This window comes from Arachis ipaensis, chromosome B08, assembly GCF_000816755.2.
Source record: "Arachis ipaensis cultivar K30076 chromosome B08, Araip1.1, whole genome shotgun sequence".
NCBI lineage: Eukaryota > Viridiplantae > Streptophyta > Magnoliopsida > Fabales > Fabaceae > Arachis > Arachis ipaensis.
In genome coordinates this window covers 108,575,453-108,589,456 of record NC_029792.2, presented here as the reverse complement: position 1 = coordinate 108,589,456, position 14,004 = coordinate 108,575,453, and the positions used below count along the sequence as shown (strand labels likewise).

The window sequence follows — 14,004 nt, the reverse complement described above, 5'->3', positions numbered from 1 at the left end:
AGGGTCTCAAGTGGCAGAAGCTCAGCCCGGAGCTCCGGCAGCAATCCCGGAAGTCACAAGACCATCCCTGGCGGTCAGAATCACATAGATGCAGCTCTCTTCTCCGGCAGCGACACCCGCGGCGGCCTGAAACCCCTTTTTGACGGCGGTAGTTCCGATCAAGGCGGCACCGGCGACGCAAGCGCGGCTGGACATGGTGGCTGAACCCCGGCTCAGCCGCAGATCTCTCTGTCTCACCTGTTCGGTGTGACTGGACGGTCTTCTCCTCAATGGCACGGCGGCAGAGCAAATCAGATTGGCGGCGGCAGAGGTTACGGCGCGCTCGGCGGCGACGCGGGCTGGAGGTGCCGGCGACAGCGGTGGCTTCACCTTCTCCGCGCGCGCTCCTCCTTCTCCATCGGTGGCTATGGCTCGCGCTCTCTCCAGGTCGCGGTTCTGCCTGTGTTGCTGCGCAAGGATGATCGGCGAAGGTGGCAGTAGCAAGGGGCGACGGCAACTGCGACGGCAGTGAGCCCTGGCGGTGGCGCCGCCCCTTTCTTTCCTCTGGGCTCCTTGTTTCGTGACAAAAAGGCAGAGACGGCTGGGCGTTAGCGACGGCAACCCGTGGTGGCAGTGGCACGGCTTGCTCTCTCTCGATCTCCACCCTTGGATGTGCGACGGCGTTCCTCTCTCTCCCCTCCTCCCTCAATTTCATTTTTCTGCCTCTGCTCCTTCCCTTTTCATGGAAAGAGAGGAAGAAAACCGTGTGTGTTGTGGCTGCCGAGGCATGGGGGAGCAACGGGTTACCGGGTAGGGTTTTAGGGTTTCATTTCTTTTTCAAAATAATTAGGGTTAGGGGCATTATGGTAATTTCGCATAAAATTGGGAATAATATAGTAATTGAAACTCAATTAAATCCATCCCTAATTATATATAGAAGATACTATTTGTTCCTCACTTTCGCAAATTATTTTCAATAAAATGCCCAAATCTAAAAATTAGAAATAATATAATTAATGTCTTCATTTTTCCAAAATAGTAATAGTAATATTTAAAATATTACTTATCTAATCCAAATCATATAAAATCCTTATTATTTCATAACTATCAACCTTATACTTTAAATATAGAAAATAATCCAATAATTGTAAAATTGGATAATAATCATAACTTATCTCAAATCCAATAAATCAAAACTTGCCTTAATTACCTTTAATAAAATAATTTCTGAAATTAAGGCTATAAATAACCATATGATTTGAGATTTGATCATAATAAGACTTTTCAAAGATTCTGGGTCTTACATTCTACCCACCTTATAAAAATTTTCGTCCTCGAAAATTGATACAAAACGAAAGAAATCTCATAACAGTTCACCCTTGAACACATTTAAGGAAGAAGTAAAAATATCTCAACATATAAACATATATACGGTTTTCAAATACTTGGATTATCATATGCATAAGGATACAAAGGTAGGAGTATGGTTGCAAAGCAAACATTACAAGACAGGCTCAATGCAAAAGGTGGCATGGGTCAAACATGTGATGGTAAGGCAAGGCATTGAAGGTTATAAAACAGGATGAAGTTACAACGACATGCTCAACATCCACACACTAATCTCATATCAACCTCCAAGCTTCAACTTTCCAACTCCATCAAGCACTTTACAACCTCATAGCCAATCATAAGCCTAACAACCGCAAACCCGTTCGCAAGGAACAAAACACTCGCAACTCATAACGTTGTACACCTACCGTTTCATCTTCCATATACACATATCGCGTCTTAAAGAACTAACGCATCGCGCTACTACGTCTACAAGTCGCACGTGATATCAAACAATTCTCGAGTCTACTCAGAAGAATACAATATTTAGAACGGAGAGACAATTGTCAAGGATAGTACTCATAGATTTGAGAGAATGTATCCAATTCCAGATAAACAAGGATGCTCAAGCAATGAAGTTTTCTAGACACAATTCAATTGACAACTTCAAAGATAACCCTTGAATCAAGGAAATCCAATAGGATCAATAAGGAGAAAATCAACACCTTAGTTCGAAACAAATTCAAGTAGAGTTGAAGAAGTATGAGGCTCATAGAGAAGGATTTCTCAAACCAAAGACAAAGTTCACATATCTCAAGAGCACAATTAAAAATACTTTCGAATACATTGTTCATGAAAGAGTCGAAAACTTGCAAAAATCACTTCACAGTCTGAAAGAGAAGGTAAACAACAAACATCCTTCAAGAGAGTAACAAAACATAAACGTGGCCTTGCTCTAATTCAATTTCATGTTGAAGTAGATCATGTAGAGTTTTAAAAACAAAATGCACACAAGTTTGGCTAAGAGCTAAAATATTTTCATCAAATATTTTAGAAAGATAATTAGATGCACAACTTAACCAAAAGCAGTTCATAAAAACTCGAAAGTAATCAAATGCTTGTTCAAAAATTCTAAAAATTCATATTCAAACAAGCGTGTATAACATTTATAGCATGGACGCAAGAGGAAGTTAAAATCTCTTTAGAAAAGAAATTCCGAGGTAGAAATTTGTTTACAATTTAGTAAAGAAAATAAGTGGTGCATTACAAACGAACCGATTTCCACTAAACAAGGAAGCTTTCCAAAACTTCATTTAAAACAGCGTATGCCAACTTTAAATTAACTTCGTCAAAATTGAACAATGGTTTCAATCTCAATCAAACAACAGAAAATAAATTCTGTTTAATATTTCTTCAAAGAGAATTCGAAACTTCCTTAAAAAGTTCAAAACAAGACTCCAAAAGTGTTCTTAAAATCACCATCTCAGGAGAACATTCAAGAAGTTTAAGATGTACTAAAAAGGAGTCAAGCCTTGTAAGAAAGGATCTTAATTTAAAGTAGTTCAAACAAGATCCACTAGACATGAAACATCAAACAAGTTTTAAATTGTTCCAAAAGAATACAGAAGTCATAGAAAAAGACAACTCCATCATTAGTAATTTTCCAAGGATAAATCTTTGACTAAAAACTCTTGTAGAGATAATGAGAGGATAGACGATGCACGAAATTGAAACAAATCAAGCTGACTCACATAAGAGTGAGATTCACAAGAGAGGAAAAACTAAAATTAATGGAAATGTTCACAAAATGTGAAAGATTAGTTAAAAACAAAGTCAAGTATGACATTCATAGAGATGGAAGATTTAATAGAGAATTTAGTCCGTTCATAGGAAGAAAGCTATGAGTCCAACATTTTCAAAAGAACAACAATGGCATAAACAATGTAGTATGCTAGGTCAAACTCAAATCAAAATGAATTAAGTAAAGTTTATCAAACGAAACTCAACCGGGATAAAAGCGAAAAATCCCCTTTCTTTCCAGAATTTTGAGAAATGCCCAAATATATAATCAAATAAAGATGTGCATTGGAACTATAGTAAAATTACTAGAAAGTAAATTTGTATTTAAAGTAAATACAATTCAGTAAACCAGTAAAGGTATAGGCGAGACATCAGAAATAAATAGTTGTTAAACTGTATAAGAAATCTCAAAGTTTCATATATAGATAAGTATATATCTAATCAACAGCAATTTTTATAAAATCCCATAATTGGCTGCGATCACTGTCAAATAAGAGGAACACTGAATCAACAATTTCTCTAAGAACGGACTCGGACTCCAGAGTTAAAAGGCACAACGCATTAAGACAAGTTCAAAGCTATATTAAAGAATATTTGAATAAGGAAGAACTCAAATAGAGAAAGACAGATGTAACAAGGATTCCAAACAAGTATATACAATTAAGATCAAACAAGAATGCATATGAATAGAGGAATAGAGTTAAAAAAAATCAAACTACTTTTTAAAAGGATTAGCAAGCAAGAACTTCAAGTTAGGATACGAAAGAACAGGTCGACTCGAACATAATTCAAGACACAACTGAATAGCCTCGAGAAATAGTTTCTAACGTTCCCAAAACCCACGGTTTCGCTTTACTCAAAACTCGTGGATCATCTATGATAACCCATTAGTGCTCTCATATACATAATTCACTAGTGTTAAGCTGGCCAAACTTAATACCAAGAATTATGCAATACAAGACTAACATTGTTAATCAATAGATCGTCATGTGCATAAAGCTCTAATTCTCGTCTTTCGACAAGACCTAATACATGACAAACGCTCAGAGTATGCAATTGAAGCATAGTCGGTCCATTCCTCAGGCTCTATAGGAAGGACTGCTCTGATACCATAATATAACACCCTAACTACCAAAGCTCACGCTTCCGGCTGCACGACTCTGATAGCTCGGACATTACGACGACACTTATACTAATTAATACTAAAATATGAGCCTGTTTAAAACTTTAAATCGCAATACTGCTCCCAAAAATACTTTCGTGAAGATAAACCGTACCAGTGATTAATAGCTGTCTCATGCCTCTTTTCAAAAACAACGGTTTACATTGAAAGTAAAGTCGGAAATCTTTTCTGAAAGAGGAACCGTTCAATTCTCAAAAACTCAAAAGCCTTTCAAAAGATATATCTATGCTGAACCAAAATAGCCTTTCATATTTTTTTTCAAACCAGAAACACACAAAACCGAAACCAACCATCGGTCCATCTCATTTCAACCACGGCCCTAGGCCCAAACAATCCAACCATCAACCAATCACCACAGTCCAACAGAGTTCCAGTAGCAAACACAAATAGAAAGATGCAAGCACAAACAAACAGTTATTGCAAGTAGAACAATTAGCAATTAATCACATAGGCAAACCAAGTATAATATGCACACCCAAATAATGTCACATAGATGCATATGATGCATGCCTGTCCTTAGTGGCTGATGATATCATCTGTCGGTTATATAGCCAACCGACACGTCCTGGTAGCTAACCATGGACAGAAACACCCATCGCGGAGCAAGTAGGTTTGAGCTACAATCCCATTGCTACTACCCGCTCAACCCAGAGCCAGTGGAATAACCACTACTGCGGCTACTACCCAAGCGGGTGTTTAAAAGCTCAACCTGGAGCGAGTGGAATCACCACTACTACCGCTACTACCCAGGCATCACAGTCTCTAACCTGGAGTAAGTAGGACGAACCACAACCCTTGCTACTACCCAGGTATCTCAAGCATATATTCATTCAGTCCCAATCATGGATCAACATCCATCTCAGCCATCCGGCTTAAATTCATAATTCATAGTCAGCCATACGGCCCATAACTCATTCAGCAATTAGCCATAAATCAATATCATACACAGCCATTTCGGCTCGTGGTTCAATCCAGAACCAGCCAATTTTCATAATCATACACAGCCATTCTGACCCATAACAAAACAGCACTTCCACCATCCAACATCATCAAATTCATAAAACCGGCATTTAAGCCATAAATCACTTTTTCTCAAATCGTTTCACTTTGAAATCAAGTTTCAACTCTTTTCAGCCTTGGCTTTAGAAATCTCGTTTCTCAAATCATCTCAGACTAATAAGCCAAATTTACTCAAAGTGAGTTCCCTTTTTAAAACAAAGCCACTATCGGCATTCTCTTTCCAAAACTTCCAAAACCATGGCAAGTTAAGGATTTATTTCAAAGTATTCAAAATCACCCATACAACAATGGGATTTTATAACAAAGGTTTCTCGGCAGAGTCCCAAGTCTTTAGGGAAAGTCAACCTATATCAATTCCTTAAAATTCATTGAAACTCTTAAAATAATGGATTCTCGGTTCAAGTAAATAAAATTGAATTTATTATGAAACCGACCATACAAAATCACAAGTTCCAATCCGGTCCAAAAATCAACTCATTTGAAAAAGAACCGGTTCATTTGAATCAAACCACTTTCAGGTTTCTTTTTGGAGCACATTTTTCTAACTCTTCCAAAATGCCTCAAACTTAATTACTCAATCAAAAGTCTAGATTCCTTTGAAATCACTAAAAGCTCCCTTTTATATTGAAATCAATATTAGAGCATCATTCTTTCCTTCAGTGATTCAAACGGTAAAAATAGTTCATTTCTAAATAAGTCAAACTCAAGGCATAAAGTTCACTAAATAAATTAAGCTTGAAAACATAAATATTCAAAATAATTGACTTAATTCAAACCAATCCTCAACGGATTAAACTCATATTTCAAATCTTTAAAGAATCAACTTCATACATTACATTTCATAAAGCCGCACAACAATTCAGCCAAACCAACATCCATAGTCATTCGAGTCAATCAAATAATACATAAGGCAGATACAATAACCAAATACATAATATCTCGCACCAGTATCCATATATAATAATTCCAATACACAAAACATAGTTTTTGGAAAGCGCCCCTACCTCAAAACGCAATTCCATAACCCAAACGCCTCACAGAGTCCTTTCCGCCTCAACCCGAACTGACGGCAACCAAAACCTCAGCTCCCAGTCACTTTTGCAATAACCATAGCAACCCTAGTCGCAACATATAATAATCAGGACTCGACCCCACGTTACCAAAACTCATATTCATTAACCAACACAACCGAATACTAACGTAAGGCTTTTCGAAACATAATTACTTACTGAACTAGCAAAACGAAGCAGCTGCGATTTTGAACAGGCCCGGCAACAGCTCCGACGGTGGCAGAAGCTCTGGTGGATCAACTATAAAAATCACGCAGCATTAAAACCTTCTCGAAATCCAAAAAGGCAGAAACCTCAATCAAAACCCTTACCGGCAAACTTTTTCGGCGACGACTGTAGGGTCTCAAGTGGCAGAAGCTCAGCCCGGAGCTCCGGCAGCAATTCTGGAAGTCACAGGACCATCCCTGGCGGTCAGAATCACAGAGATGCAGCTCTCTTCACTGGCAGCGACACCCGCGGTGGCCTGAAACCCCTTTTTGACGGCGGTAGTTCCGATCAAGGCGGCACCGGCGACGCAAGTGCAGCTGGACACGGTGGCTGAACCCCGGCTCAGCTGCAGATCTCTCTGTCTCACCTTTTCGGTGTGACTGGACGGCCTTCTCCTCAACGGCACGGCGGCAGAGCAAATCAGATTGGCGGCGGCAGAGGTTACAGCGCGCTCGGCGGCGATACGGGCTGGAGGTGCCGGCGACAGCGGTGGCTTCACCTTCTCCGCGCGCGCTCCTCCTTCTCCATCGGTGGCTATGGCTCGCGCTCTCTCCAGGTCGCGGTTCTGCCTGTGACGCTGCGCAAGGATGATCGGCGAAGGTGGCAGTAGCAAGGGGTGACGGCAACTGCGACGGCGGTGAGCCCTGGCGGTGGCACCGCCCCTTTCTTTCCTCTGGGCTCCTTGTTTCGCGGCAAAAAGGCAGAGACGGCTGGGCGTTAGTGACGGCAACCCGTGGTGGCAGTGGCACGGCTTGCTCTCTCTCGATCTCCACCCTTGGATGTGCGACGGCGTTCCTCTCTCTCCCCTCCTCCCTCAATTTCATTTTTCTGCCTCTGCTCCTTCCCTTTTCATGGAAAGAGAGGAAGAAAACCGTGTGTGTTGTGGCTGCTGGGGCATGGGGGAGCAACGGGTTACCGGGTAGGGTTTTAGGATTTTATTTCTTTTTCAAAATAATTAGGGTTAGGGGCATTATGGTAATTTCACATAAAATTGGGAATAATATAGTAATTGAAACTCAATTAAATCCAACCCTAATTATATATAGAAAATACTATTTGTTCCTCATTTTTGCAATTTGTTTTCAAAAATAATCCAATAATTGTAAAATTGGATAATAATCATAACATATCTCAAATCCAATAAATCAAAACTTGCCTTAATTACCTTTAATAAAATAATTTCTGAAATTAAGGCTATAAATAACCATATGATTTGAGACTTGATCATAATAAGACTTTTCAAAGATTCTGGGTCTTACAATTACCTTAAATGTCCAACGCATATGAAGTCCACGCGTCCCCTCTTAAATCAGCTCAGATTGGATCACATTACTAGTTAGATATGGTAATGAGTTCAAATAACATCGTTGTAAGAAAGTTACAAACTTTCCATGAACTTTTGAGCTGGGAAATGCAATAGAAGCTTTTGGAACTTCCCTTCGACTTCAAGGAGCTTTCCCAACCTCTTGGCTGCTACGTTATGTCTGAACAACGTTCTGCTAGGGTTTCCACTCAGGAAGATGACCTAGTACAGAGATGTACAAAGAAAGTCAAAACTCGAGGAGAGGTGAATCTTAATCATTCGCCCGATTGCATGGAAATTGTGCCAGTTGAGGTGAAAGACACACCTATTCAAAAAGGTTCATATAAGAAAACTCTACTGACCGGGCCTGGATTGGAAGGCGACCATGAGACCTCGTTCACCATGGACGATGATGAGCCTAACCCGGAGGATAAGTGGTATAAAGATGATGGGGATGGGGTGAATGCTGAAAAATCTTTTAACACTTGTCCCACGATTCCAGTGTCTAAAGAGGAATTTGAAGAGTGGTGTAAACCATGGAAGAATGTTCTTATGGTCAAAGTTTTGGAAAAGCGTGTGACTTTTGCGTTCATGGAGCAACGCCTTCGAAGAGACTGGGAAGGTAAAGGTAAGATTCATGTTATTGATATGAATCGTGACTATTTTTTTGTTCATTTTTCAGATAAGGAGGACTACGCTCATGCGCTTATGGAAGGGCCCTGGATGGTTGCTGGGCACTACCTTATTGTTCAGAGATGGAGACCCTTCTTCTTATCAGGGTCCACAGAAGTCAGGAAAATTGCTACCTGGATCCGCATCCCAAATCTCCCTATTGAACTTTATAATCACCGCTTCCTTTGGAGGGTGGGTTCGGCCATTGGTCATATGCTAAAGATCGATCGAACCACGTCTATCCACTCACGGGGGATATTCGCCCGTATATGTGTAGAGATCGACCTGGCAAAATAACTTGTGCCACGTATCTCGGTGCTTGGATGTGAACTTCACCTTGAATATGAAGGTCTGTATCAAATTTGTTTTACTTGTGGCAGGTATGGACATAGATCAGAATAGTGCATGGAGAACCTAACAACTAGTGGCAATCCTATGGATGATGTCGGCGCCAGAAATGATCCTCCGGTAGAGGGAACTGCTGAGCATGGTGATAACCAAAATGGAAAGTTTGGAGCTCTACAAAATAAGTGCAATCATGACAATCATGGCAACGGTCAAACTAACCCTAATTTCGGGCCTTGGATGATGGTTAAAAGATACACAAATAAAAAGAAGATCCAAATACGACAGAAAGAATCTCATGGCAATCAGAAGCAGGTTACTAAATATAACTCTGAAAAGGACGAGTCTCCAAAAAGGAAAGATTCTGATGGATCTCGATTTACGATCTTGCATGAGGAAAGTTCGGAGGACGTTCAGAAAAGTATGGAAGATGTAGAGAAGGTCCAAAAGTCAATAGAAGTCAACGGGCTGAACCCCACAAAAAAAAAACTATGCCTCCCCCAAAAGGCTTATCCAAATCGGGTGGGAAGCCAAACTACAATAAGAATAAGGAGAAAAATCCTGCAATTGCCTTACCTAACCCTAAAGGGATGGAAAATCTACCAAGAGTTGTCTAAGGAAAAGATACAGATCCAGAGCTTGAAGGTATGGAGCTTGTGGTCAAGGAGTATATAAAGAGGATGGAGTGAGAGAAATGGAAAGCCTTCAATTCTTTGAAGAATGCCCATATGACCCTGGATCAGCATGTGGTCCGGGATAAATGCTGTTTAATTTGGGAAAGAACCAACATCCACCAGGAGAATGATTAGGGATTGTCGAGCCCAGAGGCAATCAAGTGAAGCAATCAGATGTTCTCAGGGTAGAAGTTGGTAGCAGGGACAGAAAGGAGGAATCGTCTTCCAGGGACCAGGTAGGTCCGGAACAAGGGGCTCTTGCCCGCAAGTAATCCTGGCCGTTGATGGCTCCTCCTCCCTTGCATCTTGGATAATGAATATCATTAGCTGGAACTGTAGGGGTGCTGGCAGTAAAGCCTTCCCGTCAATTATCCGAGACCTGCGACAGGAGTATGAGGCAAACTTCTTCTTTTTGTTAGAAACTCATGTAAGTGGAACACGAGGCAAACAGATTCGGGACAAGATGGGTTTTGATAAATCCTTTGTTGTGGATGCTATGGGTCACTCTTGAGGAATATGGTGTCTTTGGGACTCCTCTGTTTGGAGCGTGGATGTTCTGAAACATGATAGGCAATATATCCACCTTAAAGTCTCTGGTAATAACTCGAGCCCCTGGCTCATTACTGCTGTTTACGGTAGTCCACAGAGGGTGACCATAAGAGCCTTGTGGAATTCACTTGAAACGTATGCTAGCAACGTTAATCTCCCCTGGTGCCTTTTGGGGGATTTTAATGCCATGTTGCATAATCATGAAAAGCATGGTGGGATGATCAACAACACCCAAAGTGCCTACAAGGAGTTTCAAGAATGTCTCTTGACTTGTGGCCTAGTTGATTTGGGTTATTCTAGTTGGCCATTCACTTAGAAGAGAGGAAATCTTGCGGAGAGACTGGACAGGGGGCTGAGCAATTTGGAGTGGCAAATTACCTTCCCTAAGGCTTATGTTAAACACTTGCCCACGCTCAAATTAGATAACTCGCCTATCTGTTTGCAACTATCAAATGCTATGACACATAATAAAGGTAGATGACCGTTTCATTTTCTTGCAGCGTGGATTACCCACCCGGATTTTGGAAAGTTTGTTGATGCCTCATGGAATGTCAAGAACTCTTGGGATGAGGGTATTTCAAATTTCAAGAATAAAATCAAGGAGTGGAATAGCTCGGTCTTTGGTAATGTTTTCAAACAGAAACACAGAATCCTTAGAAGGCTCCAAGGTATTGCTAATAGTTTGGGGTATTCTCAGAACTCTTTTCTAGAAAAAATGCAAAAAGATTTGTGGTTGGAATATGAAAACATTCTCATTCAGGAAGAAATTTTATGGTTCAAAAAAGCTAGATGCAAATGGATCGAGTTTGGAGATTGAAATACGAAATTCTTTCATGGCTCTACAATGATTAGAAGGCGCAGAAACAAGATTACCTCCCTTCAAAATGACAACGGTGACTGAATAACAGACAAGATTACTCTGGAAAATACGGCTACTATTTTCTTTTGGAATCTTTACTCTGACAGCCCCTCTTATACCCTGTTCATTTTAAAGAATAGTTTTCCCGCTCTGAGCAGCTCCGACAGCAACATCCTGGGCCAAAACGTGACTAACGAAGAAGTGAAAGATGCTATTTTTGGTATGGGCAGTTGGAAGGCACTTGGCAGGGATGGGCTTCAAGCCATCTTCTACCAGAGTTAGTGGGATAAAGTCAGCACTAATGTCTGTGATCTGACCAAAAATTTCTTTAAGGACCCGAGCAAGATCAGAGAGGTTAATGAGACATTAATCACTCTCATCCCCAAAGTGGAACCTGTCTCGCATTTAAGACAGCTAAGGCCCATCAATCTCTGTAATGTTTCCTATAAGGTGGTTACTAAGATTCTCGTGAACCGGTTGAAAAAAGTGATGGACAAATTAGTTATGCCTAATCAGTGCAGTTTTGTCCCCAGTAGGCACAGCTCCGATAACATCATCATCACTCAAGAGGTCATCCACTCTATGAGACAGAAAAACGGAAAGAAAGGCTGGATGGCTATAAAGATTGACTTGGAAAAGGCGTATGATAGGTTAAAGGAGTGCTTTATCAAGGAGACCCTTGCAGATATTGGGCTTCCCCAGAATTTTGTTAATCTTATCCTCTCTTGTATCTTGACCGCCAGGATGAGGGTTCTTTGGAATGGGGAGGAACTGGAAGAATTTACACCTTCCAGAGGTATTAGGCAAGGAGACCCCATTTCTCCGTATATTTTTGTGCTCTGTATTGAATGACTCTCCCAACTCATTAGTACAGCAGTGGATCATGGCTTTTGGAAACCGATTCGACTCAAGAAGGATGGTCCCCCTATTTCCCACCTGTGCTTTGCAGATGACATTATTTTGTTTGCAGAGGCCAATCTTGAACAAGCAAATGTCATTAATAAATGTCTCGAGGCTTTCTGTGATAGCTCGGGTCAGAGCGTCAGCAAAGAGAAAACCAGGGTCATCTTCTCAAAGAATGTGGGCCACACAGTGCGAGCAGAATTGAGTAATATTTTGCAGTTTTCCAGAACTGATGACTTAGGCAAATACTTAGGCATTCCGATTCTCCACTCTAGAGTATCCAAACATGCCTTTGAGGGCATTATCAACAAGCTTCATGCCAGGCTTAATTCTTGGAAAGCTTCATCCTTGTCTCTTGCGGGAAGAGTGACTCTGGTGAAATATGTCCTCTCATCTATGCCTTTATATAATATGCAATATGCTGTTTTATCTTCCACTACTTGTAATACTATTGACTGTATCTGCAGGAATTTTCTCTGGGGGAACACAGAACAAACCAAGAAAATACATCTTCTTAGTTGGAAGAGAGTCTGTGAACCTAAAAGCTGTGGGGGTCTGGGTATTAGACATGCAAGCCAAATGAATCAAGCTTTTATGATGAAGGCGGGATGGGGACTTATTGAAAGAAAAGAGGCTCTTTGGGCTAGAATACTCAGATCAAAATATGGTAGCGGCACGAATATCATGCCCAAGGTGGAAAGGAGGCGGAATAGCTCAAATCTTTGGAAGGGTATCTGCTCTGTCTGGGAAAATGTCCAACAAAACTGTATTTGGAGAGTTGGGGATGGTTTCCAAATTCGCTTCTGGGAGCACTGCTGGATCCCGAGTGTAGGTAGTTTAAGTGCAACTACAAACCAGGTTAGTAATAATGCATTTATTCAGATATGCTAATAGATTTCCTCGATGTCTCAGGGCAGTGGAATGTTAGGAAGCTTCAGGAGATGTTGCCGGAGGATATTGTCAAGAGGATCGTAGGTATCTCCCCGCCGTCCCCGTGGAAGGAAGCTGACTATATAGCTTGGAGATCTTCCTCAAACGGCCAATTTAGTATCAAGTCAGCGTATCAGAACCTTATGGAAACCCAAGTTACTCCCAACAGGATCTTCCATTTAGTGTGAATGTGGCAGGGTCCTGAGCGTGTGAGAACCTTTCTTTGGCTGGTGGCACACAACACTATCCTCACCAACTTGGAAAGAAGACGTAGACACTTAACCACGGATGGCGCTTGCCCTCGATGCTGGCATCATGAAGAGTTAGTCATCCATGTCCTTCGGGACTGTTTCTATGCTAGAAGCATTTGGCAAAGGCTTATCCCACCTAATGGCATCAACTCCTTCTTCAACACTAGCCTCAACAATTGGTTATCTCTAAACCTTACCTCAAATAACAATTGGTCTTGCCTTTTTGGAGTTGCTGCATCATCCCTATGGTTCTTCCGGAATAAACTTGTTTTCAATGGAGAGACTGTTGCTGCTACTACGGTTGGCTACCAAATTCGAGCGCGGGCCGAGGAATTTTTGAAGGTGGTTAAGAGCAATCTAAATCCGAGAAATACTCGAGCTGCTAGCAGGTGTCTTGTTGGCTGGTCGCGACCGGATGGAGATTGTGTTAAGTTGAATGTTGAAGGTTCCTGGTATGCTCAGAGAAGTAATGCCGCTTGTGGGGAGTGTTCAGGGACTCGGCTGGGAGATTCTTAAAAGGATACTCAGGTAATCTAGATAACTGCTCGATTATGCACGCAGAACTGTGGGCAGTCATCCATAGGATGACCATTGCTACAACAAATGAATACCAAAAACTGGTAGTTGAGTCTGACTCAGCTGCTGCTATCAACTTCATCAAGCATGGATATTCCCCAGCCCATCATTGTGCCCCTCTGGTTCAGGACATCCGTAACCAAGCTGCACGCCTTCAACAAATCTCTTGGACGCACACCCTTCGTGAAGCAAACATGGTGGCCGATCATCTCGCCAAGATGGGACAAGACCTCCCACTTGGATTACACCTGTTTGATAGAGCCCCTCCGGACATCAACTATGCTCTGCTATGCGACTGTATAAGGACCCTTAAAGTTAGAGGGTCTTAGTTTCTTTATTTTTCTTTGTGTTATT

General features: G+C 41.4%; 1 protein-coding gene across 1 annotated transcript; it reads left to right on the top strand.

The window, feature by feature from the left end:
* On the top strand, positions 8,969 to 13,590 carry LOC107611342. The gene is made up of 7 exons (XM_016313279.1): positions 8,969 to 9,357; positions 9,922 to 10,082; positions 10,632 to 10,747; positions 11,324 to 11,786; positions 11,865 to 12,751; positions 12,811 to 12,978; positions 13,021 to 13,590. Exons 1-7 carry the CDS (start codon positions 8,969 to 8,971, stop codon positions 13,588 to 13,590), a joined length of 2,754 nt encoding a protein of 917 aa, XP_016168765.1.

Coding starts and splice junctions, on each gene's coding strand:
- LOC107611342 (XM_016313279.1), top strand. CDS start 8,969: ATGGAGAACCTAACAACTAGTGGCAATCCTATGGATGATGTCGGCGCC. Junction 9,358..9,921: donor GATGTAGAGAAGGTCCAAAA/GTCAATAGAAGT, acceptor CTGGAACTGTAG/GGGTGCTGGCAGTAAAGCCT. Junction 10,083..10,631: donor CTTTGTTGTGGATGCTATGG/GTCACTCTTGAG, acceptor ATTTTCTTGCAG/CGTGGATTACCCACCCGGAT.